The sequence below is a fragment of the Leopardus geoffroyi genome, chromosome A2, assembly GCF_018350155.1.
Source record: "Leopardus geoffroyi isolate Oge1 chromosome A2, O.geoffroyi_Oge1_pat1.0, whole genome shotgun sequence".
In the NCBI taxonomy this organism is placed as follows: Eukaryota; Metazoa; Chordata; class Mammalia; order Carnivora; family Felidae; genus Leopardus; species Leopardus geoffroyi.
In genome coordinates, this window is record NC_059331.1 from 10,414,887 (window position 1) to 10,439,749 (window position 24,863).

The window sequence follows — 24,863 nt, forward strand, 5'->3', positions numbered from 1 at the left end:
ACATAAATATAAACCAGAATGCCTCTAGTCTTTTACCTGTGATACAAAATGAGATTAGAATTCGTTTTTACTACCACGAAATTACAGCATAAAGCTCCAGGGGTTTTCTTGCTGAAAATAAGACCCTCTGAAAGTGTCTTCTCAGTTATTTCTGAGAGTCTCCTGCAGGTCGAGGTCCTAGACACTCTTTCTGTCCATCCATCCATCTGTCCATCCATCCATCCATCTGTCCGTCCATCCACCCATCTATCTGTCCGTCCATCCATCCATCTGTCCGTCCATCCACCTGTCCTTCCTTCCTTCCTTCCTTCCTTCCTTCCTTCCTTCCATCCATCCATCCCAGATTTTTCACCTTACTATCAGACTGCTGTCTTTGCTACTGTTGACTTCATGACAGTTTGTTCATTTTCTTATGCTGATTTCCTACCCCTGACACCCTGGCCCTAGATTCAGGTTGGAAAGGTTCTCTTTGCTTCCTCCTGGTCCATCTCAGCCTAGCTGTGATGTTTAATAAAGCTCTACTGAGGTCAAGAGTAATGTGATCCTATTAAATCTAAGTCAGATCCTGCTCCTCCTCTCCTGAGAGCCTTCGGGAGTCCCAGTTCACTTAGAATAAAAGCCAGGGTCCTCACCATGGCCCATAAGTCCCTGCACGATCTGTCTCAGTCATCTCCTCGCCCTCGTCTCCTCCCAATCTCCCCCATCCTGCACTCTGCTTTCTCTGCCTCAGCCACCCTGGCTCCTTGCCTTTCCTTGGACATGCCAGGCACACTCCTGCCTCTGGGCTTTTGTACTTCTTGTTTTCTAAACGCTTTCTGCCTAATGCTGTTCTACCTAAATGCTTTCGCCCAGATTCCTGCATGCGACCACTTGGCTCACTGGCTCGCTTCAAGTCATTGCTTACATGTCCCCTCTTTAGTGAGGTCTCCCCGATCTCCCTGTCTAAATCTTTCTCTGTCTCTTCTTCCCTTCTTCTGTCTCTGTCTCTCTCACACACCCCCTCCATCCACTTTCCCCACTCGTTTCTATCCAGTGCACTCACCACCTTCTTTTTTAAAAATTATTTATTTTGAGAGAGAGAGAGATAGAGACAGAGCATGAGAAGGGGAGGGGCAGAGAGAAGAGACACAGAAGCAGGCTCCAGACTCTGAGCGGTCACCACAGAGCCCGGTGCAGGGCTCGAACTCGTGAGCTGTGAGATCATGACCTGAACTGAAGTTGGCTGCTTAACTGACTGAGCCACCCGGGCACCCCATCACCACCTCCTACTATACAAAACAATTTATTTCCCTTATTCTGTTTACTATCTCTCTGCCCTACTAGCATGCCAGCTCTATAGGGCAAGTACTTTAGTTTGGTTTATTCATCGCTGTATTTCCTGCACCTCACACAGGGTCTGGGGCATAATAGGTGCTCAATCAATACTGATTTAATGACACAGAGATCTGGCTGGAGGGCAGTTATCAGTTACTCTCAGAAGTGGCTGCCCTTGGTGACTTCAAGTTCCTGACTATCCTGACTAGCCCTTGAGAGGTCTCTTGGTGGTGGCGGGGCTGGTAGCTTGGCTCTCAACAATGGGGATCTCCAGGTGTCTACAGACCTCAGAGTCCAGGCTTGACCTCCACCCTAACCCCAGATTGCACCGCTCTATTCTAGGCACAGGGGATAAAATAGTGAACAACAACAACAAAAAAAATCCCCATTCTCATAAAGTCTTTTTTCTTTGCACATGCTGTTCCCTCTACTTGGAATTCATTCCTCTCTAATGCTAGGTGCACTTCCTCAAGACCCAGAAGCACTTCCTCCCCACAAAACCTTCACAATTATCCCAAAGCTAGCCCATACTAACTGATAGAAAATTCCTCATAGTGTGGCTATCTCGGGCCAGTTGCCTGTAAGAACCCGAGGTAGGAATTGGGATCCACATGATGTGTTGGGGGACAGTAGGGGCTGGGGTGCCCATGAGTTTTTGGAGAACTCTCTCGGGAGAAGGATATTAAGGAAGCATGATAGGCAGGGGAAGGAGCTAAATGAGGTGGTCTCAGTAGGAGTCTTAGCCTCGGTTTCATTCCCTGGGGGAGCTCTGGAGGGTGCACCATGGCTTTGATCCATCTGGAGGCAAGGTCTTTTATCCCCTGGGTCCATCAGTCACTGGCTGTGGGCTGCCCCTTGGGGTGGCGTGGGGGACAGAACCTGACAGGCACAGTGATGGATGGGACCCGGGCAGAGTGCCAGAAACACCCACCCACAGCACCCAAACCTTTTTCTGTGTATACCCACTGTCTCAAATGTTGCTACTCTGCCGTAGCCTGCTTTCCTTATTCTCTTTCCTGAGCGCAGTCCCCAGTAAATCACAAGCCTAGGGAGCCTGACCTAATAGAATCCCTCCCTTATTTGGTTGTCACCAAAAGAAAGTAGGAAAAAATAATTCAAGGTTCCTAACTCTTTATGATTTTATCTGAAACAAGATTTAGAAATAATATTATGCCAAGGCATAAACAAGATCCCTCAGCAGTCTAATTTTATTGACGATGACGACGGTTAAATCCTATTTGGACCTAGATACAGAGTACTTAGTCCTTACACCATACTGCCACCTTCTGGGAAAACTAAGGAATAAGAAATTCAAAGTAGCTTCAAATGTTTGGTTTGTTAAGCAGGACTGAGGGTGAAGATTTAAACCTTTAGAGTGTAAGGAGCCGAGGCCAATCCTACAGAGTATTAACCAGTCCTTTTTTATGTTATCTTAAATATACTATTATATTCTTATTGCATTTGGAAATTGAGGTCCACAGATATTATTGAATTAATAAGCTAAATTTAGTAATAGGCATAGGAAATGGGGGTTAGGAACCTGGTCTTCATATTTATTCATCTATCCACCCTTCCATCCATCCATCCATCCATCCATCCTTCATTCATCATCCATCATCCATCCATCCACCTATCCATCTTCTTTCCTTCCTTCCTCCTGTCCATCCATCCATCATCCATACATCCATCCACCTATCCAACTTCCTTCCTCCCTTCTCTTTCCTTCCTTCCCTCCTTCTGTCCATCCATCCATCATCTATCATCCATCCATCCTTTCCTCCATCCATCTTCCTTCTTTCCTTCCTTCCTCCTGTCCATCCATCCATCATCCATTCATCATCCATACATCCATCCACCTATCCAACTTCCTTCCTCCCTTCTTTCTTTCCTTCCTTCCCTCCTTCTGTCCATCCATCCATCATCTATCATCCATCCATCCTTTCCTCCATCCATCTTCCTTCTTTCCTTCCTTCCTCCTGTCCATCCATCCATCATCCATTCATCATCCATACATCCATCCACCTATCCAACTTCCTTCCTCCCTTCTCTTTCCTTCCTTCCCTCCTTCTGTCCATCCATCCATCCATCATCTATCATCCATCCATCCTTTCTTCCATCCATCCACCCATCCATCTTCCTTCCTTCTCTCCTTCTGTCCATCCATCCATCCATCCATCCATCTATCCCTCCATCCATCCCACAAATGTTTAGGATATGCCTTCTCTGTGTTTGGTGATTTCATGTCAGATTGATAAATTTTACTCAACCCTAACTTTCTGACATTTAAAATCCTGCCAATCCATTTACTCTTCAGGAGAAAAAACACATCCATGGCATTAATAAAATTTGATTTTCTTCCCTTGGTTTTTAAAAAAAGTTTATTTATTTATTTGAAGAGAGACAGAGATAGCATGAGTGGGGGAAGGGCGGAGGGAGAGACATGGGAGGGGTGGAAAGAGAGGAAGAGAGAGAATCCCAAGCAGGCTCCATGCTGCCAGCACAGAGCCTGACTCAGGACTTGAACTCACCACACCATGAGATCATGACCTGAGCCGAAACCAAGAGCAGGACACTCAACCAACTGAGCCACCCAGGCACCCCATTATTCCCTTTAATTGCTAAAAAACATTCTTTTTTTTTTTTTTTTTTAAAGTTTATTTAGTATTTATTTTGAGAGAGACAGAGACAGCATGAGTGGGGGAGGGGCAGAGAGTGAGGGAGACAGAATCCCAAGCAGGTTCCGCACCGTCAGCTTGGAGCCCGATTCGGGGCTTGAACTCACGAAACCATGAGATCATGACTGAAATCAAGAGTTGGACGCCCAACTGACTGAGCCACCCAGAGCCACCCAGGAGCCCCCCAAATACATTCTTATGTAAGTAGTTCTAGGGAATAAAATCAGAGTTGGTGCAGGGCAAGTTTGGGAATAGGTAAATGCCACGGGAGACAAATAAGGATGTTGCCGTGTAATTAACTCCTAACGCTGATGTATTTTGAGTAGCTGTTGTAAGATACACTGTGAAATTATTTCTGCATCATTCAGTACTGTTTTACCACTGCACTTTTAATGACTTCACCATACTGCTCTACACGGAATTACTCAGTCCTTTACAGATGCACGGGTAGGCTGATTCCAGTTACCTCGTAACCCAAAATGCTGCAATGAACAGCCTTATGTTTTTAACACAGATCCTGTGTCAATGTTTCTTTTTTCTTTAACTTTTAAAAAATTTATTGAAGTGCTCTTTATACCCACTGCGGGGCTTGAACTCACAACCCCAAGATCAAGAGTCGCGTGCTCTTCTGACAGAGCCGGCTGGGCGCCCGGATCCCGCGTAAATATTTCTATGGGAAAACTCACTGGAACTGGGTCAAAGGGTAAACACGCCGGAAATTCTGATTATTTTGTCCCAGTGGTGCTTTAAAAAGATTTGTGATTTACATTCCCTCCTGCTTTGATGGACTTTTCTTCACCTCTTTGGCGAGGGAGGGATTCCTGCCTGGCAGTTGTGGGCATGACCTCCGACGCCAGAGGAGAGTCACCGTAGTTTATGAGTCACATATATTCATAGTTCAGGGGAGGAGGAATCCACACGCCACACAGGGCCCCAGAGGGCTGCACTCAGGAACACTGTGCACGGCTCCTAGGCAGGCTTTGTAGTAACAAGAGGGAGAGGGGTCTCCTGGTGCTGCTCCCCTCCCCCGACAGGAGGATGTGATGGGCTCGTCTGAATCATTCTGCAGGCTGGCAGGGCACTGAAGCCTGCTACTCAGGACCCAACAACAACTGTGCCTGGTCCCCAAGGTAAGGAGGATGGTTTCCACAGGGGATCTTTTCTGTGGGAGCAGACTGGGGAGGCAAACTTATGGTTGGGTCAATCCAGGCTATCCCAGTTTCCCCAGACACCAGGGCAGCACGTGATACCGGACCTTGGGGCACCTGGGTGGCTCTTGGGTCGAACATCTGAATTCGGCTCAGGTCGTGATCTCACAGGTCACGGATTCTAGCCCCGTGTCGGGCTCTCTGCGGTCAGCACAGAGCCTGCTTTGGATCCTCTGTCCCCCCTTCTCTCTCTGCCCCTCCCCCGCGCATCCTCTCCCAAAATAAGTAAATAAAAACCTTAAAAAAAAATACTAGACTTTACTTTTAGGCCTTATGCCAAACGTCCCAAATGCGTTCGTCTACCCTCACCTGTGGCTTTGCGTTTCACGGCCTCAGTTGCCCACGGTCCAGACGTGGTTACCAGCCTAGCGCTACGTCACTACACCTACGCCATTCAACTCACTTCATCTTTGCCCACAGGGAGGGCCTCGCAGAGGCATTTTGTCATCTCACGTCATCACAAGGAGAAAAGGGGTGAGTGCGGGGCAATCAGACATTTCGAGAGAGAGACTCTGATTCCGGGATACTGTTACAACCGCTCTATTGTATTATTGGTTGTTGTTGTGCAAGTAGACAGGTCACGCTGCATCTGGGGGCACGGGACCTTCGCACGCCTGGTCTCCTGCCCTCTGCCACTGATGTGACTGTGAGGATGGAGCTGAGGTTTGGGCAAGCGGCCCCCAGACCGAAGGACCAAGGACATATTCTTGCCCTGTTGGAGAGATGCGGGGGACGGTATACCTCGCCACAACCGTTAGCTTGCCAAGCAGTCTGCTCGACGGTCATGGCGTTTTTGGGCACAAGACACGGCCCAGACTGGTGCCGCTGACGGGTGGCTGAATGACGACCTCACAAACACTGAATGCTTGGTAGGCTTTGTATATATATGCAACACATCAGAGTATCTTTCTCTCAACCTTCCCTTCTTTCTATGTTCAACACACACACATGCACATCTACTTCCTTTTACTTAACACGTCTTCTGAATTTTACCTACGTGTTGGAATTGTTTACTAGAAACCTATCTATACTTAACACATCTGATGAGTTTCATGTCTTCCATTTGTATTCTTGTTTTCTACGGCAGAGATTGTCTCAATCTCTGGGACATTCCCGATTTTGACAATGTTAGCATTAGGGAGATACCATAGTGTCCTAACATAATTCTGGGAACAAAGAGACCTCTTTAAAAATTTTTTTCATATGTATTTTTTATTTTGAGAGAGAGAGAGAATATGGATAGGGTAGAGGGATAGAGGGAGGGGAGAGAGAGAGAGAGAGGAAGAGAATGAATGGGGTAGACAGAGGTAGGGAGGGAGAGAATCCAAAACAGCCTCCATGCTCAGTGTGGAGCCCAACATGGGGCTCGATCTCACAGCTCTGGGATCATGACCTGAGCCAAAATCAAGAGTCTGACCCTCAACCCACTGGGCCACCCAGGTGCCCCTCATCAGTTCTTTTTTTTAATTCTTCAGACATGAGCACATACTCTGCACGATGTGTTGAGTTAGTTTTACTGGAATGGATCAACCTCATCTCTCTCCACATCTCCCCTCCAATTCTCCACTGGAACGCCCCTGCAGAAAGGCGCTTTGTAACCCAGCACTTAGCATGTAGCAATCAACCGAAGCTGTCTCAGTATTTATTGAAATGAATAATACCCCTATGTGCCTGATACATAAAGAACATCAGGGAACTGGTTACAGTGGTTATTTCTGGAAAGTTTTAGAGAGGGATTGAGACCCCCATTTGAACTTTCCCTGTGTGTGTATCATCTATACTATATAACACATCAGTTAAAAAAACAAAAAGAAGAGTCAGATCTTTTATTGTCTTGAACATTTTTTCACATGTTATTTTCAGTGAGAAAGGTAAGCTGGAGGAGAAACAAAATATATAATCCTCATCTTGGAAGAAATTAGACTGAGAAAGAAATCCTACCTAGGGGTATGTTTTTGTAGGGGTGTGCGTTGACCCAAAGGATCAGAGCGGAGGTGGGAGAAGTTAAACACTGAGCGTCCCAACTAGCCGGCGAGATCCCTCCCGTTTCCCCGCCCACCAAGCCCGGGACCCGCCCAATCCCCGCCCATCAGCCGAAGCCACGCCCCCATCCCTGTCCGTCCGGCAAAGGCCCCACCTCTGCGTCCCCTCTCCAGGTCCAGTCCGACCCCACCCCACAGCCTAACCTTCACCCCGCGGGGAAGGAAACGAGGACTTCTCCTCCGAGGCTGGATGAAAAAGGAGTCAACACGTCTCTTACTGCCTGAAGCACCTCCGGCCCCGAGAGCCGCAGCGCCGGCCACTTCCGCTCCTGGCGTCCGGAAGCGGAAGTGCGCGGCTGAGGCCGACTGCGGCGGGTGTGCTGGGCCGCGCGGCGCGCCGCGGTGGGAGTGTCTCCGGCTGGTCTGCAGGTGCGGCCCGGCCCCTCGGGGAGGCGGGGAGGGCCCTGCGGGCGCGGGGAGGGGCCGAAGGGCCCAGGACAGCAGCCCCGGCCGCAGTGCATGCCCCCAGCGGTCGCCCCGGGGGCCCGGAGGGGGTCCCGCACAGCTCGGCCTCGCAGCCGTCGTCCCCGACCCCCCGGCTCGGGCCCCTTGCCCCGTGTCCCCGCGGGCGGGACTGTCGCCCCATCCATCGAAAGGGAAATCGCGGAGTTCCGTCCAGGTCCCGCAGCTCAGGAAGGTGGTGCCACCAGACGGCCCAGCCTTCTTCACCCGCCCTCCGGGATCTGTAGGGCCTTGCGGGATCTCCCCGGAGGCCAGGGAGCTGTTTATTAGTAATTCACGTTTCATTTCCTATGACGTTTCACGTCGTCTAGCTTTGCGACTGGAAAGTTAGGTCGGAGTCTGCACGTGCAGATTGGTGAGCGACTTGTCAAGCGAATGGAAAAGATGGATGATCCCTCTCTCAAGGGATGAATTAGATGACAGATTTTTGGTTTTGGTGATTGACGATTTGCAGTTCCTTAGCTTAGGGCTTGTTAGCTTTCCTTTCCTTTTTCCTTTCGTTTTTCTTTCCCTTTTCCTTCCCTTCCCCTTCCTCCCTTCCCCCCTTCCTTCCTTCCTTCCTTCCTTCCTTCCTTCCTTCCTTCCTTTGAAAAGAGCTTTTAATTTGCCTGTGAGCATTCACTGCGAGATGAGGGCATCTTAAGAAAAGCTATTTCCCAGTTATGTCGCAAGTCTTACTACCATCAAGGAAAAGTAAGATTCCTCACTTCTTTTCACGGCACCTCCCACCCGAGTTACCCCAAGCCTATGAATGAATAACCCCAAGGCTCAAAGACGTGGGATTCTTGGAAAGAGATGAGGTAGCTTTGTTAGTACTGAGAATTGAAATTAAGTGGACCATAAATGGGGTGTCTTTTTGAAATTTTAGGGTTAAAACTAACTTTCGAGACGTGAGGAAAAAATTCTGGAAGAAAATTGGACATCGGATTTCAATTTTACAGGAGAGGTGTTTGTTTTCAAAAAGAGCACAGGTCCTGCCTTGCCTTTCTGGAAAGACTTAACATCGTTTCTCAAAGACATCTGAAAACTAGTGTTGGTTTATGTTATGTGAACAGGCATCTTAAGTCATTTTTGTGTGGGATTTTGTGGTGTTCTGTCGTTGTTCTGTGTGTCCGTGCAGGTGCGTGCCTTCTTAGGCTAGCCATGCTGCATCGTTCTTGGGGAGTGTGGATTGTTTGGCACCTTTCCTTTGGGGTGCCCTCTGTGAACCGGGAGAAACAAAGTGACTGAAGTAGATACAGTACTTGCCCCTGTGGGCAAGTTTCTACTGTAATTATCTACTTTATTCTCCTTTAAATTAATCATGAGCTGGGTGCTGTGGAAACGTGGAGCGGGAGAAATTGGGGAGGAGGTCGGGAAAAATATCTTACAAGGCACAAATGTTTGAATCCCCACCCCCCCGGCCCCCATGAGCTAGCTGCGTGTGTAGCTAGGCAAGGGGTCGGCTGTGGGGTAGGAGTGGGGAGGAGATTTGAGAGAACATTCCAGATACACAGTTCCTCAGGCAGGACTCGGCCTGGTGTGTTCCAGGAGCTGAGAAAAGACAGGGACAGCTGAGGTAGAGGAAACAAAGTGTGGAATGGCGGAGCCCGGTCGGAGAGGAGAGCAGGCCCTGAAGGCCATGGTCAGAGCTGACCCAGTGCTGGTTTCCATAAAAAAGTTTTATTGGAACACATTTGTTGCTGTGTGGTCTATGGCTGCTGTTGTGCTATGACCACAGTCCAGTAGCTGCTTTAGAGGCCATTTGGCCCACAGCTGCCTAGATATTTACTGCCTGGACTTTTTAAGAAAACGTTTGCCAGCCCCTAATACATAAAGTACTTAGTATGCATCAAGTGCTGTGGTGGTGGCAGGAGTTGGAGTCCCGAAAAAAAGTGGACCCAGGTTCGTACTTTGGGAATGTATGTGGTAGCTGGAGAGGGAGAGGCAGAATCACCTAAACAAGTAAATTAAAAATCGCAACTTGATCACAGCCGTGGAAGAAAAGTAGAGTCTGTTGGAGGTATTTTGAGGGAATGTAACGAGAGGGGAAATAATCCTTTTTTAAAAAATGTTTACTTATTTATCTTGAGAGAGACAGAGAATGAGCACAAGCAGGGGAGGAGCAGAGAGAGAGAGAGACAGAGAGAGAGGGAGAGAATCCCAAGCAGGCTCCACACTGTCAGTGAAGAGCGCTGGATGTGGGGCTCGATCTCGCCCTGAGATCATGACCTGAGCCGAAGTCAAGGGTTGGATGTTTAACCGACTGAGCCACCGAGGTGCCCCTAATCCTTTTATTAATTTTTTTTTAATGTTTATTCATTTTTGAAAGAGAGAGACAGAGCACAAGCAGGGGTGGGGTGGAGAGAGAGGGGGAGACAGAATCCGAAGCAGGCTCCAGGCTCAGAGCTGTCAACACAGAGCCCGATGTGGGGCTCAAACTCACGAACTGCGAGATCACAACCCGAGCCGAAGTCAGACGCTCAACTGACTGAGCCACCCAGGCGCCCCTTTAATCCTTTTATTAGATGAGAGGAACCACCAGAAATGATCAGGGGCTGTGGCCTGGAAGGTGGGTCTGGGCCCAGTATGTTGCTTATTGGGGAAGATTCCGTGTAAGGGTTTTGCTGGGCCTCCCTGCTGGAGACCCATGGAGGTGGGAGCATCTGGGCCAAACCCCTGTTCACTGCCCTGCTTCCACCCTGACCCCTTTCTCTTACCTTGGTTTCTTTTATTGCAGGGAGGACACCTAATGAGACCTTAAATCCTGGCACTGGTGTCATGGTGAGGGGGCTGGGAGAGTTGGAATTGTTGAGGGGGGGATAATTCTGTCCTCTGGGCCCTGTCCCCTCTCTCCCCACCCCAAAATGAGGAAGAAAGGGGAGGGGTAGTGTGGAGCACCTTCTGCCTTGCCCCCGGGGACCTGGTGGCCTCTTTCAGTGCCTGGCCTCTGGAGGGATCTGGCTCGGGCGGAGGGTCCCCACAGTGACCCCGGGGGCTCTGAGCTGAACTCCAGACTCTGACTGCAGAATGAGGTTCACTTAAATTTTTAAAAAATGTTTATTCATTTTGTTTTGAGAGACAGAGCATGAGCAGGGGAGGGGGAGAGAGAGAGGGAGACACGGAATCCAAAGCAGGCTCCAGGCTCTGAGCCGTCAGCACGGAGCCCGACGCTGGGCTCGAACTCACGAACCGCAAGATCACGACCTGAGCCGAAGCCAGATGCCTAACCGACTGAGCCACCCAGGTGCCCCTGAATGAGGCTCATTTAGAGTCGGTAGCAGCAGAGCTCCACCGGGGCCATCCCTTGTGAGGCCTCCCCAAACCACGCGTGTCTGTATACATTTAAATTAATTGAAATTCAGTAAAATTAAAGGTCAGTTTCTCAGGGGCCTGAGTCACATTTCTCAAGTGCTCAGTAGCTACGCATGCTGGAGGCTGCTCTCTTGGAAAGCACAGACAGAGAACATTCCCACCATCGCAGAGAGCTCGACCAGACCATGCTGAGCTAGAGGATTCTGAAATTAAGAGGCCGTTGGGTTTCTCAGGCGCAACGGAAGTCCTGTTTTAGCAACTCGTAAAAGGATTACAAAGTGCTTATGTGAGTCTTGGGAGGGGTTCTAGGGATTCACGAAAATTATGTGATGGACCCCAAACTTTTGATGCCTTAAATAAGAAATGTAGGAAAAACTCTCCCTAGAGCCCAGAGATCGTCTATGCAGTCACTGGCGGCTGAAGTGGCGAAGAGAGCCAAAGCCCACTCTCTGGCATTTCTCCAAATGTTAGAAGCGAGGAAATGTCTGCTAGGGTGGCCATGTGATCCCTGTCCCGGTCACAGCAACGACTCACCGTCGTGGGTATGGCACAAAATGAGCCGTGGAGATGGCCAAACAGATGGGGCATGGCGGCGTGCCAATGAAACTTGAAAAGACAGGAGGCGGGCCGGGTTTGTGGAGCCCTGCTGTGGAGACAGTGTCCCGAACGTTCTCCCTTCCCCGGTGATAACCAGTTGTCCTGCAGGTGGGTTTTGCTGAGCCAGGATACGTGTGTTGTTGTAGGAGTCAGTCACCTTTGAGGATGTGGCGGTGGGGCTCCTCCGGGAGTGGGCATTACTGGACGGTGCGCGGACGAACCTGTGCCGATACGTGATACTGGACAAGTGCAGGACTCTGGCCCCCAAGGGTAAGGCTGGCATCGGGCTGGTCCTTTTTCTTCTTCTTCTTCTTCTTTTTTTTAAGTTTATTTTTTATTTATTTTGAGAGAGAAAGAGAGAGAGAGAGAGAGAGCAAGCAGGGGAAGGACAGAGAGAGCGGGAGAAAGGATCCCAAGCAGGCTCTGAGCTGTCAGCACAGAGCCCGATGCGGGGCTCGAGCCCACAAACGGCGATACCATGACCTGAGCCAAAGGCAAGAGTCAGATGCTCAGCTGACTGAGCCATCCAGGCGTCCCATGGCTGGTCCTTATACGCAGGTGCCTAATGCTTCTTAAGGGTTGGCTACGCGACCAAGGAAGGTTTGTGGGTATCTGCAGGATAAGAGCCTCATCCATGGCAGTGCATCCATTCTCCCCAGAGTCAGAACCGCGTGGGTCTCACTGAGCTTGGACTTGGGCTTCAGGGCTTCATCCCCATGGCGCAGAGAGGAGGGTATTTGCGGTTTGGGCCCTTGTGAAAGAGCTTCTCTGAGTTCATTGGAAATGGGGCGTGATCACTCTGCTACCCGTGCCCTCCCTGAGCACGGGTATCTTTGTCCAGGAGTGGGGACTCCACCACGCAAACCCAGTCTGGGCTCCCAGCTGGGGCCAGGGGCAGAGCTGAGGGCCCCATGGGTGTGGGTGAGTGTGTGTGCGGTGCCCGCCGTGTTGGGGGGCGGCGGCGTGCTGGGAAGTGTCAGCCTGAGAGCGTTTCAGAGGCCCAAGGGGGAACGAGGCTCTTTGGGGTGACGTTTCTCTAGTGAGCTCCTTCAGTGTTCCTTCCCTTCTGCTGGCCTTCCTCTCCTACCTGTCTTTGGTCTCAGAAAAAGATCTGTTTGAATCTCTCTCTTTTAGTTTTTTATTTATTTATTTTTTTTAATTTTTTTTCCACGTTTTTATTTATTTTTTTTGGGACAGAGAGAGACAGAACATGAACGGGGGAGGGGCAGAGAGAGAGGGAGACACAGAATCGGAAACAGGCTCCAGGCTCTGAGCCATCAGCCCAGAGCCTGACGCGGGGCTCGAACTCACGGACCGCGAGATCGTGACCTGGCCGAAGTCGGACGCTTAACCGACTGCGCCACCCAGGCGCCCCTCTCTTTTAGTTTTTTAAGTGGAAATACTCACAAACCATAAAATTCACCCTTTTAAAGTGTATGCAGTTCAGTGGTTTTTAGTATATTCACAACGTGCAGCCATCACCAGTATCCGCACCCCCCCTCCCCTCCCTGCCACCTCCATCTGCTTTCTGTCTCTGGATTTGCCTGTTCTGGACGTTTTGTACAAATAGGATCACGTAAATGTGGCCTTTGGTCTCTCTTCTTTCCCTAGTGTGACGTTTTCCACGTTTGTCCACACGTAGCATGTGTCCCAGCCTTGTTCCTTTTTACTGCTGAGTCCTGTTCCGTTGTACGGGTAGACCACGTTTTGTTTGTCCAGTTATCTGCTGATGGGCATTTGGTTTATTTTCACTTTTTTAGCTCTTGTGAGTAGTGTTGTGAACATTCACGTACCAGATTTTATGTTTCCAGTTCTGTTCGGTTGATACTTAGGAGTGGAGTGGCCGAGTCATTGACTTAACTTTTTTTTTTTTTTTTAATCTTTTTAAAATGTTTACTTATTTTTGAGAGAGGGAGAGAGAGAGCACAAGCTGGGGAAGGACAGAGAGAGGGAGACACAGGATCCGAAGCAGGCTCCAGGCTCCGAGCTGTCAGCACAGAGCCCGATGCGGGGCTCGAACTCACAGACCGTGAGATCATGACCTGAGTGGAAGTTGGACGCCTAACTGACTGAGCCACCCAAGCGCCCCGTATACTTAACTTTTTGAGGAACACCAAACTGCTCCCTCGGACAGGTGCACACACCATTTTACATTCCCACCAGTGGTGGTGGAGAGTTCTGACTTCTCCACGTTATACCCACACTTACTGTCCAATCCCTCTTTTTTTTTTGTTATTGTTTATTTATTTTGAGAGAGAGGGAGAGAGCATGAGCAGGGGAGGGGCAGAGAGAGGGAGAGAGAATCCCAAGCAGGCTCCACACTGCCAGTGCAGAGCCAGATGCGGGGCTCGATCCCACCACTGTGAGATCACGATCTGAGCCCAGATCAAGAGCCGGACGCTTAACCGACTGAACCACCCAGGCGCCCCTCCGGTTCCTCTTTAAATTGAACATTTCTGCTGTGTTCTTTGTCTAATTGCTTGCTACTTGTTTCTGTGATAATGCTGTCTTACTGGCGACATCTGTCTCCGTCTCCATGGGAAACAGCCTCTCATCCCGGCCCCCCGCCCTGGTCGCTGCCAAGTTCGTCACACGCCATAGTCCTCAAGAGCCTCCCTTTGCTCACTGATGCCTTCTTGCCTTTCGGTATTGTCCCCAGTTGAGAGTCAATACTTCAAAAACAGTATTTTAAAACAGTGAATAAATAAATAAATAAATACACAAGTATATATTTTGGTCAGTTTCATACCCCTATTTGTTTCTGAAAGAACTTAACTATTTTCCCCCCCCAATTCATTTTAGACTGGGACTCTCGACTCAAATCCCAAGCGTCTCCTCCCGTGCAGGATATTTTGGAGGGAAATTCATCCCCGGGTTTGCACATGGTAAGATTCACGGGGGCTTGTCCTTGTTCCCCCTCTCGGGAGAAGGTGAGGAGTACGTGGGTTGCAGGGCCAGGGGGCCGTTGGGGGGGCACTTCCTCAAGGATATTCCCGCGTAGTGTGAAACGGGTGCCCATGGCTCGTGAATTTGGACAAGCCCTGCCTGTCCCTCGAGACCCTTTCTTCCCGGAAGGTTCCCCTGAGTCAACATGTCCATTAGCGGGAGTCAGACATCGGTCGTGTGCAGTGCGGTTTGCTCCTCAACAGTCACGGGAAACTCCTGCCTGCTGGAGAGCCCCAAGGAAGTCGGGAACGGGAAAGAGCCCGCACTGCCCTGGAGCCTGCAGCCCGCCTGAGCGAGGCGCACGTCTGAGCACGCTGCAAATGTGCCTCGGCGGGGAGGGGAGCAGCCCTGGGTGCTTCACGGGTGTCAGCAAGGTTGCCCTCATCGCTCACCCGCTGCCAGGAGCAGACTCTGCCCGGAGAGCGGATTCGGCCACAGCCCGAGCGCCTTCAGGGGGAACTGTAACCTGGACCTGACTGAGACAGCCCTGGGGGACAGCCACCCTGACTTATGTAAAGGATGTGAGAGCGCTCTCGTGGATCGCTCCCCACTTAGGGGACACGTCGAGATCCCACGCTGGAAATCAGCCCTTGTCAAAGCGTGGAAAAGCCTTCAGAGCCGGCTGGCGTGCCCCAGTGCACCAGGGAACACACATCGGGCCCCCGACCCCCCACTTTGGCCCTGACTTCCTGCCTCCCCAAACTATAGGAATTTCCAAGGTTTGAGTCCCCAGACTTTTGGGGATTTCAAAGGTTAGGGTTCAGGTTTGGATAGAGGGACATACAGAGCCCAGTCCCCCCCACCCCCATCCAAGCCTGGGCCCGTTTGTGCCAGAGTCAGTGAGATCTCTGGGCTCCCTCAGTCTGAGCCCCTCCACCTCTGTCATGGCTGGTGTCAGTCTCACAGCGTCAGAGACGCCGGCTCAGTGGAGGGGGTGGCGTGGCCTGGGTGGTAGAGAGCTGCTTCATTCCTTTGCTCTGAGCGTGCAGAGCCTCAACCCTGCACAGCCTGGTGTGGGCTGCAGGGCAGTGGAAACCCTCAGCCCTGCACGGCTCGCATCAGACCCCAGAGCAGCTGAGACTACCCCCCCCCCCCCCCCCGCCCCGCCCAGGTCCTCCTCACCGTTGGTTCACGTTTTTGTTTAGGTGGAGAATGTCCTCCAGTAGCTGCTTGGGAAAGGGCGTGTTGCTTTTGAGGCCCTGAAAATATGTGAAAATATCTTACTGGAGCTGCCGGCTTGCAGGGGCCTCATCTGGCAGGATCGTTGTGGTAACCCCATGCAGAACATTCTGTGCATCGTTACAGAGCCCTGGACTAATGCTTGTGCAGGGAAAGAATGAACACGGGTACCCCAGGCCTTCACCCCCCACCCCCATGAGCAGATGGACCCTGTGAGGGAGGGAGCGAGGATGGCCCACATCTGTCCTTTCCAGTTTCTGTGGGCTCTTTCCTCTTAGTACGGGGTTCCAGCACCTTCCACAGAGCTCCACCTTCAGCTCAGAAGCGAGCACCGAGTGTGGGAGAGGAGGGGCTTCTGCTGCATCGAGCCCCGGGAAGCAGGCGGTCGCAGAACGTTCTGAGCGGGGAGAGGAGGGCCACTCGGACACGCACGTGCAGAAGTTGAGTGGTTCGTCATGAAGACACGTAGCCCGTAAGTGGTACGGCCACGTTTGGAGCTGGGAGTCCAATCCAGGCCTACCGCAGAGGTGCAGAGGTAGCCACCGGGACCTGCTGCCCGGGGGTCACACATCCTGCCACCTGGCTGAAGGCGCTGACTGTTGGGCTCGTCCTTCCGGGCTTCAGTGGGCCTTGTCCTGACGACTGAGGCCCCCATGGCGGCCCTGAGGCCTCCCCGTCATGGCTAGATAGGCCAGGGGAGGGCACGAGAGAGCTGGGGACTGCTCGTAGAAGAGTCCCAAGAGGAGGCTGCAGAAGGGGTGTCTCCGGGCTCAGTCCTTCTACCGTCCCAGCCGCCTCCCCCGTGCCGTGTCTCCTCCATGCTGTTTCAGGGCACGGGGATGTTAGCTTGTGCGAGCGCTGGAGAAGGGCAGCGTTCAGAGGACGGGCTCTGGATGGCAGGGCAGATGTAACCCAACTGTGGCCCGTAGGTAGGCCCCGCGATTGATGGATGTCAAATAGACAAACACAGGCTAAGAAAACACCGAACAACGTTCCTATTCAGAGCTAAGGGCTCCCAGCCTTCCTTGAGTGAAGCACGTTGCAGTGTCTCTGAGGGCCCGTGGCCTGACCTGCAGTCGGGCCCCCCACCCCAGAACCAGAAAGGGTCGGGTCCACCTTGGCGCCTATGGCATGATTGGTCCTTGAGACCCTTGGTGGCTGGCGCTCACCGTGGAATAGGGGGAGTCACCGGATCTGAAGCTGCCAGACCTGCACGCCTGACTTGTCACAGCACTGCCCCCAAACTGAGGGTCCCTCGGGCCCAGAACACACTCAGTGCCGCCTCTGTCCTGCTCCGTCCCCTCCGTGCCTTCTAGGGGCCGGGGCCAGACCTGAGGATGCACATCAGGCCCACAATTGGAGACAGAGAGACACCTTTGATTCCAGAGGACCGGCTATCTCTCTGGCTGCCACCTTGGTCTTCTGGATATGTAGTAAGCCTGGGAGGAGGTTTGCTGCGAGGGCCCAGCCCCAGCCAGAAAGGCCTGGGCCTTGAGACTTCTGCAGATGGGGTCGCGGGGGGAGAGGGAGGAATCTAGGACCAACTCTTGGAAACTGGGGACAGGCTGGAGGCGCAGGCTCAGCTCCCCGGTAGGAACTACCACGTGGGTCCTGGCGTTCCTGTGTCCCCAGGGTGGTGGTGGCCCAGAGCAGGCCTCCAGGAGGAGCAAGCACCCAGGGCCTTGGCCCTGCCTCCCCTGGCCCAGCCCTTCTTCCTCCATTCCTTCCACTTTCACTCCCACCCTGTGCATGACCGTGAAGCCTATAGGAATGAGTGATCGTGTGACCCCAGGGCTGGGTGGAGAGCCCAGGCTGGTGACTGAGCTCTTGGCTCAGGGTCCTGTGTTTCCACCCTAAGGTGGAGAGAGGATCAGAGGAGGACACTTTAAGGCGTGCTTTGATTCTTCCCCTGGGGAGAAGGGCTGCCCCCACCTGCCCAGGCCCCTCGCCTGTCCTGAGACACCTGCCACATTTTCTTCCCATTCACCACTAAGTCCTGGGAGTCCCCTCCCCGCCAAACGTAACTTATCTCTAACTGCTCCTGCTGTCCCCACTGCCACCACCCTGCCCAGAGCCCCTGTTAGTTTTCGGGAACCCCTGGAACTGCTCCCTACAGGCCCCTGTTCCCACTGGGCCCCACCTTGGACACAGAGTCTAGAGACATCCCTTAGACATACAAGTCAGATGAGACACCTTTCCTGGGGAAGCAGCCACCAGTGGAGGAGCGTTCAGATCCTTTCTCTCACAATAGGGCTGCCTTCCGAGAATAACTTACTAACCATTCCTCGCGTGTACAGGCCCACCTCCACATCACCCCCCCACCCCCACCCCAGCCTGCTGGTCATCTCCGCCCTTCTTTGCTCCAGCGTCTCCCCTGCTGCTGGAGGCAACTCCCCGAAGGCGGCCCCCTCTCCATCCCATTTTGAAGTTGAGATTCTACCACAGGGTTGAGTGTTGTACTCATGAATTGGATTGGTCTGGACAGGCTAAATTGGGCATTGTCCCAATTTTACCATCGTGTGGCTCGGAGCAGGGTCAGTCTTGCAAATTCAGTCAGGGCGAATGGCTGTGAGCAGATTCCATCGGCCGTGTGACCCTAATCTGTCCCTGTCACTGTGTCTAGGGGCGGAAGGCGGCCGCGCAGATTCAGAGGGTGGCTGTGCCGGTGCCTGCACTGAGTCTCCCTGAGCTGAGGATGGCTGGTGAGTGAGCACTGGCTGGAAATGGCAGCCCGAGGGCCTCCCATGTGCTGTGTTGTGTCTGGGAACTTGGATCTCCCGCCTTCATTTCTTGGGACAGCAGGCATTTCCCTGCCCCTTAAGGAGGATCCATAAAATCATGTCACCATTCTTTACGTATTCAAGGGGAAAGGCACTTTCTCAGGATCGTGAGCTGGGATTCTTTCTGTGTGTTGTTGTTGTTGTTGTTTTGGTCTTTGGTCTTTTTGTTCAGAAAGAGTAGACTCCATTCACCTGTGGCTAAGTCCAGACCTCTTTCTGGGCAAGGTTAAATTCTTCAGTCCACAATTATGTTGGTGCTGAATTGACAGTCAAATTTACTCTAAATTGAATATGTTTTAACTGAGCTTATAAAAAATGAGGTTGAAACAGGCCGCATGTCCTGAGGGGCGGGGGGGAGGGGGGGTGGAATTAATTCCGGAGGACAAATGATATCTTAGCTTTAATTTCAAGGGATTTGCTTCCTTCCATCGTGCCTTCTTTAAAAAAAAATTTTTTTTATACATTTATTTAATTTTGAGAGAGAGAGACAGAGCACTAGTCGGGGAGGGATAGAGAGAGAGGGAGACACAGAATCTGAAGCAGGCTCCAAGCTCCGAGCTGTTAGCACAGAGCCCGATGTGGGGCTTGAACTCCCAAACTGTGAGATCATGACCTGGGCCGGAGTCGGACGCTTAACCGACTGAGCCACCCAGGCACCCCTGCCTTGAAGTACTCTTAAGATACTTAGAGTACCTCATGCCTTTGAAGTACTCTTACAATTTTTTTTTAATGTTTATTTTTTTTTTTTTAATTTTTTTTTTTCAACGTTTTTATTTATTTTTGGTACAGAGAGAGACAGAGCATGAACGGGGGAGGGGCAGAGAGAGAGGGAGACACAGAATCGGAAACAGGCTCCAGGCTCTGAGCCATCAGCCCAGAGCCCGACGCGGGGCTCGAACTCCCGGACCGCGAGATCGTGACCTGGCTGAAGTCGGCCGCTTAACCGACTGCGCCACCCAGGCGCCCCTTTAATGTTTATTTTTGAGAGAGAGACAGAGACAGAGACAAGAGTGCGAGCAGGGGGCGGGCAGAGAGAGAGGGAGACCCAGAATCCGAAGCAGGCTCCAGGCTCCGAGCTGTCAGCACAGAGCCCAACGCGGGGCTCGAACTCACAAGCTGTGAGATCATGATCAGAGCCGAAGTCAGACGCTTAACTGACTGAGCCACCCAGGCGCCCCTCGAAGTGCTCTTAAAGTGCTTAGAGTACCCTGTACTTGAAGGACTCTTGAAACACTTGGAATACTCCATGCTCTTGAAGGACTCTTGAAGTGCTCTAGTTGGCCACCCTGTGGTGAGACGGGCCCTGCGAGAGAGTCTCAAACAAGACATTGACCCCTCCCCTGTGGAGCTCACTGTCTGCCTGGGCAGTCAGATGTTCCAGTGAAGACCAGAATATGATGGAAGCATGTAACACAAGGACTTTATCTCGAAGGCAGAGCGGAGTTTCGGGAAATTTGAAGTCAGACCATGGGTTCTCACCTGCGGCACTGGCGACCCTGGGACCAGATCATTCTCCTTGGGCGGGGGGGGGGGGGGGGCGCTTTCTGTGTGTTGTGGGGCCTCCACCCACTAGATGCCAGTAGCATGTCCTGCGTTAGCCAGCCAGGGCCGCCATAACACAAAGGGCCACAGACTGAGCAGCTCAAAGAAGAAACATTTGTTTTCTCACAGCTCTGGGGGCCAGAAGTCTGGGATCTAAGGGCTGTGATCTGTTCTGGGCATCTCTCCTTGGCTTGTAGATGGTTGTCTTGAGTTTTCTCTTTGTATGTGTCTGTGTTCAAGTTTTGTTCTTACAAGGACACCAGTCAGAGTGGATTAGGGCCCACCCAACTGGCCTCATTTTAGTTTGATTAGACCTCATGTCCGGATACGGTTATATTCTGAGGTACTGGGTAGCTGAAGTTTTGGAGGGGCACAAGGCCATAACAGGTCCTAGTCGTGACAGCTGAAAATGTCTCCAGAAGCTGTGACTGTCCCTGCCTCTGCCCCCCAAGATCATACGCTGAAGTCCTAACCTCCCATCTGACAGTGTTGGAGACTGGGCCTTTAAGGAGGTGGCTAAGATTAGTTGAGGTCATAAGGGTTAAGCTCCAATCCCATAGAACTGGTGTCCTTATAAGAAGAGGGAGAGACACCACATTCTGTGCTGTGTGAGGACACAGTGAGAAGGCAGTTGTGTACGAGCCAGAAAGACAGCTCTCACCAGAACCCGACCATGCTGGCACCCAGCCTTCAGAACTGGGAGGAAGTATTTTTTAAAAAATTTTTTAAATGTTTTTATTTATTTTTGAGAGACAGAGAGAGACAGAACACGAGCGGGGGAGGGGCAGAGAGAGAGGGAGACACAGAATCCCAAGCAGGCTCCAGGCTCTGAGCTGTCAGCACAGAGCCCGACGCGGGCTCGAACCCGTGAACTCCAAGATCATGACCTGAGCTGAAGTCGGACACTCAACCGACTGAGCCGCCCAGGTGCCCCAGTAATTTTTTTTTAAAGTTCATTTATTTTGAGAGAGTGCATAGGAGGGGCAGGAGAGAGAGAAAGAGACAGAGAGAGGGAATCCCAAGCACTGTCATTGTAGAGTCCAATGCAGGGCTCAAACTCATGAACTTCAAGACCATGACCTAAGCCAAAATCAAGAGTCAGACACGTAAATGACTGAGCCACCGAGGTGCCCCGGAAATAAATTTCTACTGTTTCAGCCCCCCTGTCTGTGGTATCTTGTTATGTAGCAGATCTGACCAAGATACCAGACTGCCATGTGTCCCCTGGGGGACGAGTATTGGCTTAGACCGTGATGCACGATTACTGTATCATTTAGGTTGGCAAGATGTTGGGCTGTTTGGAGAAGGTTTGGGGGGGAGGATTTCAGGCCTAGAAATGGCATCTGGAAAATTCCTTGGGGGGCAGAGAGGCCGGGGTGTCCAGGGGCCCACGGAAGGCTGTGCAAAGGGAGCAGAGGGAAGGGGAGTGTGGTGTGAGCTGACTAGAGAGGGTTGGGCTCTGGAACATTCAGGCCTGGAAGCATGAATCCTGGCCTGTGTCCTTAGGCTGCTGGGAGCCAGGGATGTGTTTGGGTGAGCAGTGCTGTGCATCTGTGGTTTTAGCAGAACCCTCCAGCACCTGGGGGTTGGCAGGGCCTCAGGGAGGGTTGGGGGGGGGGTGCGTGGAGGCAGTGAGGAACAGAGTGGTCGTGGCCTAGGCCCCAGGTGAGTGCAGAGTGGGTGTGGCGGGGTCCCTGAGACCGTACCCGGTCGTGGCCATTCGCTAAGAAACCCAGGCCTCGGCCTGCAGTCGTGCTCCAGGTGGTGATTTATCACAGCGAAGGGACACAGAGCTGAGTCCTTGGCGCATGAGGTGAAGTCTGGAGGAGTCCAGGCCCGAGCTTCCGGAATCCTCTCCCAGTGGAGTCACACAGGACGTGCTCAATACCCCCTGCAGCAAGCCGTGACAACACATGTGAGGTGATGTCTACCAGGGGAGCTCAGTAGAGGCTCAGAGCGCAGGTTTTCACTCGGGGCTGGTCACACAGGCACCCTTGACTCTGCCTTGAAGTACTCTTTAAGTCAGGCGTGCACCTGACTCTGGTCAGCATCTCCCAGCCTCCCGGAAGGAAAGCAGGCATTCAGCACAAACCCCAGTGTTCGTAGAAGGAATTTAAGCAGGGTGAGCCCCTCTTACCAATTAAGGTGCTGGGAACCCTCTCAAGATCCGTGTTCCCAAGGGCCGCCAGTCAGGCCTGTGGCGTTCGCTCTTGTCTACACGGTAGGGAATCGCAGAGTGATTTAAGGCCTGTGTGGGTGGTTGAGTTGAGATAATTTGCTGAGTCCCGTATACCTTCATTTACCAGACAATCTGGAGCATTCCTGTACCAAGTGGGGCGGGGGGCGGTGAAAGGAGAGGGGCCCAGGCTTGTTTTCGCGAAGCTTCCAATCCCACGAAGGTGGCAGAAAATACACACCGAAGGCAGCAGATAACCACGTGGTACAAATAGGTGAGGGCTGTGAGGAAAGGGGGACGGTCCTTCTAGAGAAAGGAAGGACACTGGGGAGGGGGAGGTGCTCTGAGGGAGTGACCTTTCAGTGGACTCAGAAAGGAAAGGCCTGATGTGGCATTAGCCACAGTGAGGACAGGGGTAGGAGGAAGGGGAGTGGCGGGGGGGGGGGTGCTCCCTGTAGAGATGGCGGCACTGATTTTCTTTTTTTGGATTACTTGTTGGGGCCTGGAGAGCGTCAGGGAGGGGTGAGAGGCATGGATATCACTTCCTGAGATCAGGGGCACTGGAAAGAGAACAGGCTTTGAGAATGAGGCGATGAGCACATATTTTGGGGAGGGAGGGCACGAGACAACAGAAATTCACGTCTCGCGGTTCTAGAGGCCAGAAGTCTGAGATCAGGGTGCTGGTGGGGCCGTGCTGCCTGCGAGGCCTGGAGGGAGGCTCCTTCCTGGCATCCAGTGGCGGCTGGCAGTCCCTTGGCCTGAAGTTACATGGCTCCGGTCTCGGCCTGCATCGTCACGTGGCCTTCTCCCCTCGTGTGTCCCTGCTTCTGTCTTTCCTCCTCTTACGACACCAGTCATACTGGGTTTGGGGCCCCCCCCGACTCCACTGTGACTTCGTCTTAGCTAATCACACCTGCCAAGACCCTCTTCCCAAGTAAGGTCACGTTTTGAGGTACTGGGGAGGTTACGACTCCATAACTCTGGGGGGTGGGCACAATTCAACCCATGACGGTCTGCCCTCTGTACCCCCCCCCCCAAAACCGAATTCATGTCCTCCCCAGATACCAAGTACACTCAGATGATCTTGACACCCCCAGAGTGGGTGTCTTGACACCCACTTCAGCATCGACTCCCAAGTCCCAAATCTCATCAGCTCAGAAAAGTCCTTGTGTCCTCATATGAATCATCCAAATCAGGCATGGGTGAGATTCAGGGTGTGGTCCGTCCGGGGGGCAAAATTCTTCATCTGTGAACCTGTGAACCCAGGAAACAAGTCCTCTGCTCCCATAATGCAGTGTGGGACACGCACCGGGCGCTCGTTCCCTCCCCCGAAGGGAGAGAAAGAAGAGATCATGGGTCCCAAGCAAGCTCCAAACCCAGAAGGGCAAGTTCAAGGCTTGATGGCAGTCCTCTGCTTGTGGTGGTGGGGGGGGGGGGGGTGAGGGGAGGAGGGGGGCAGTAGTCTCACCCCCCAGCTCACTGAGTCCCCAGGACAGATGAGTGGGGACACGAGCTGATGGTGTGGAGGTGGGTCTGGAGTTGAGGGGGGAGAGTCAGCCTGGGGTCTGGGCCTGGTCAGGCCGTGAGGCTGCCTGCTGAGGCAGAGGCTAAGGGGAGTGAGGACAGGGGTCACAGTCGCGTGAGGGACGGAGGAGGGTCTTGTACGGAGGAGGCTGGGGGCGTGGTCACTGAAGCCCCCGGGGTGGTGGGCTTCAGTGTGGAAGGATGGAGGGCCGAACACACGACTGGGTCCCCACTGCAGATGGGGGTCGCTGGTGGTCCGAGTGCGGTGCCTGTCCTTGTGATCATGAGTGAGCGGGAGGTGAGGAAAGGGACACAGAGGATTGGTTGCCCACGGCGGGGAAGCAAAAACATTATGCATTATGTAGAGGGAAAAGCAGAGTGTTGTGGCTTAAATTGCGGTGACCCCCAAAAGATCCATTGAAGTCCTAACCGCCGGTACCCGTGACCGGGACTGAGACCTTACTTGGAAATAGGGTCTGTGCAGCTGCAGGTTAAGATGAGGTCGTGATGCGGAGGCCCAGAGTGACTGGTGTCCTTTTAAGGAGAAAACACCAGGTGCAGACAGGGACACTCGGGAGAGGACGGCCACGTGATGACAGGTGCATAGATCAGAGGGACGCAGCTGCAGGCCAAGGAGCACCCAGGATTCTGGACAGTCGCCGCCAGAAGCCAGGAGGAGGCGAGGAGGGATTCTACCCAGAGTCTCAGAGGGAGTGAAGCCCTGCCGCCACCTTGGTCTTGGACTTGTGGCCTCTGGAGCTGAGACAGAAGATGTATCTGGGGTTTTGAGCCTCTCAGTTGGCAGTGCTTGGTTACAGCAGCCCCAGGAAAGGCATACATGGGGTCAGAGGTTGGACGTGGGTCAGGGTTCTGCGTTTTTGTTTTTTTTAATGATTAGATGCAATTAATTTTCTTCATTTGCATGATATGCTTTATTTTTCAGTTCAGGATTAGTTCCCAGGGGGAAAGGTCCCGTGGCAGGGGGAGGTGAGCAAGGGATGGTGGGGGAGGTCACTCGCTCACCTGTCACGGGCCCCGGGCGGATGGAGGGGTGTGGTGGATTTGAAGGCAGGAAGGGGAGATCCTTCCTTCTCGCAGGCAGACCCCTGGGGTGGTGGCCGCTT

At 52.4% G+C, this 24,863-nt stretch overlaps 2 protein-coding genes across 8 annotated transcripts in view; one reads left to right on the forward strand and one right to left on the reverse strand.

Annotated features, from left to right (window-relative positions):
* The window catches only part of ADGRE3 (adhesion G protein-coupled receptor E3), a 57,369-nt gene extending 49,881 nt beyond the window's left edge, over positions 1-7,488 (reverse strand). Inside the window, exon 1 of the mRNA XM_045492280.1 lies at positions 7,384-7,488. The gene's annotated coding sequence lies outside the window, so the exon portion shown is untranslated. The remainder of the gene's footprint in view (positions 1-7,383) is intronic.
* On the forward strand, positions 7,430-18,575 carry LOC123605416 (zinc finger protein 333-like). 7 transcript variants are annotated; one of them, XR_006715761.1, is made up of 6 exons: positions 7,476-7,608; positions 10,421-10,464; positions 11,739-11,862; positions 14,395-14,477; positions 15,684-17,150; positions 18,341-18,575. XR_006715761.1 is itself a non-coding variant. In XM_045492279.1 (5 exons), the coding sequence occupies exons 2-5, from the start codon at positions 10,462-10,464 to the stop codon at positions 18,425-18,427; spliced, it is 297 nt and encodes a 98-aa protein (XP_045348235.1). In that variant the 5' UTR covers positions 7,476-7,608; positions 10,421-10,461; the 3' UTR covers positions 18,428-18,575. The 7 variants fall into 7 exon arrangements, 3 of the variants coding, with proteins under 3 accessions (XP_045348234.1, XP_045348233.1, XP_045348235.1); XR_006715762.1 differs by having other exon boundaries at positions 15,684-16,189; XR_006715763.1 differs by lacking the exon at positions 10,421-10,464.
* Positions 18,576-24,863: the final 6,288 nt, after the last annotated feature.

Excerpts from the sequence above, each read along its gene's own strand:
- LOC123605416 (XM_045492277.1), top strand. The coding sequence starts at position 7,430 with ATGAAAAAGGAGTCAACACGTCTCTTACTGCCTGAAGCACCTCCGGCC. Across the intron at positions 7,609-14,394 it reads TGTCTCCGGCTGGTCTGCAG|ACTGGGACTCTCGACTCAAA; the intron begins GTGCGGCCCGGC and ends AATTCATTTTAG. Across the intron at positions 14,478-14,667 it reads CATCCCCGGGTTTGCACATG|GTTCCCCTGAGTCAACATGT; the intron begins GTAAGATTCACG and ends TCTTCCCGGAAG.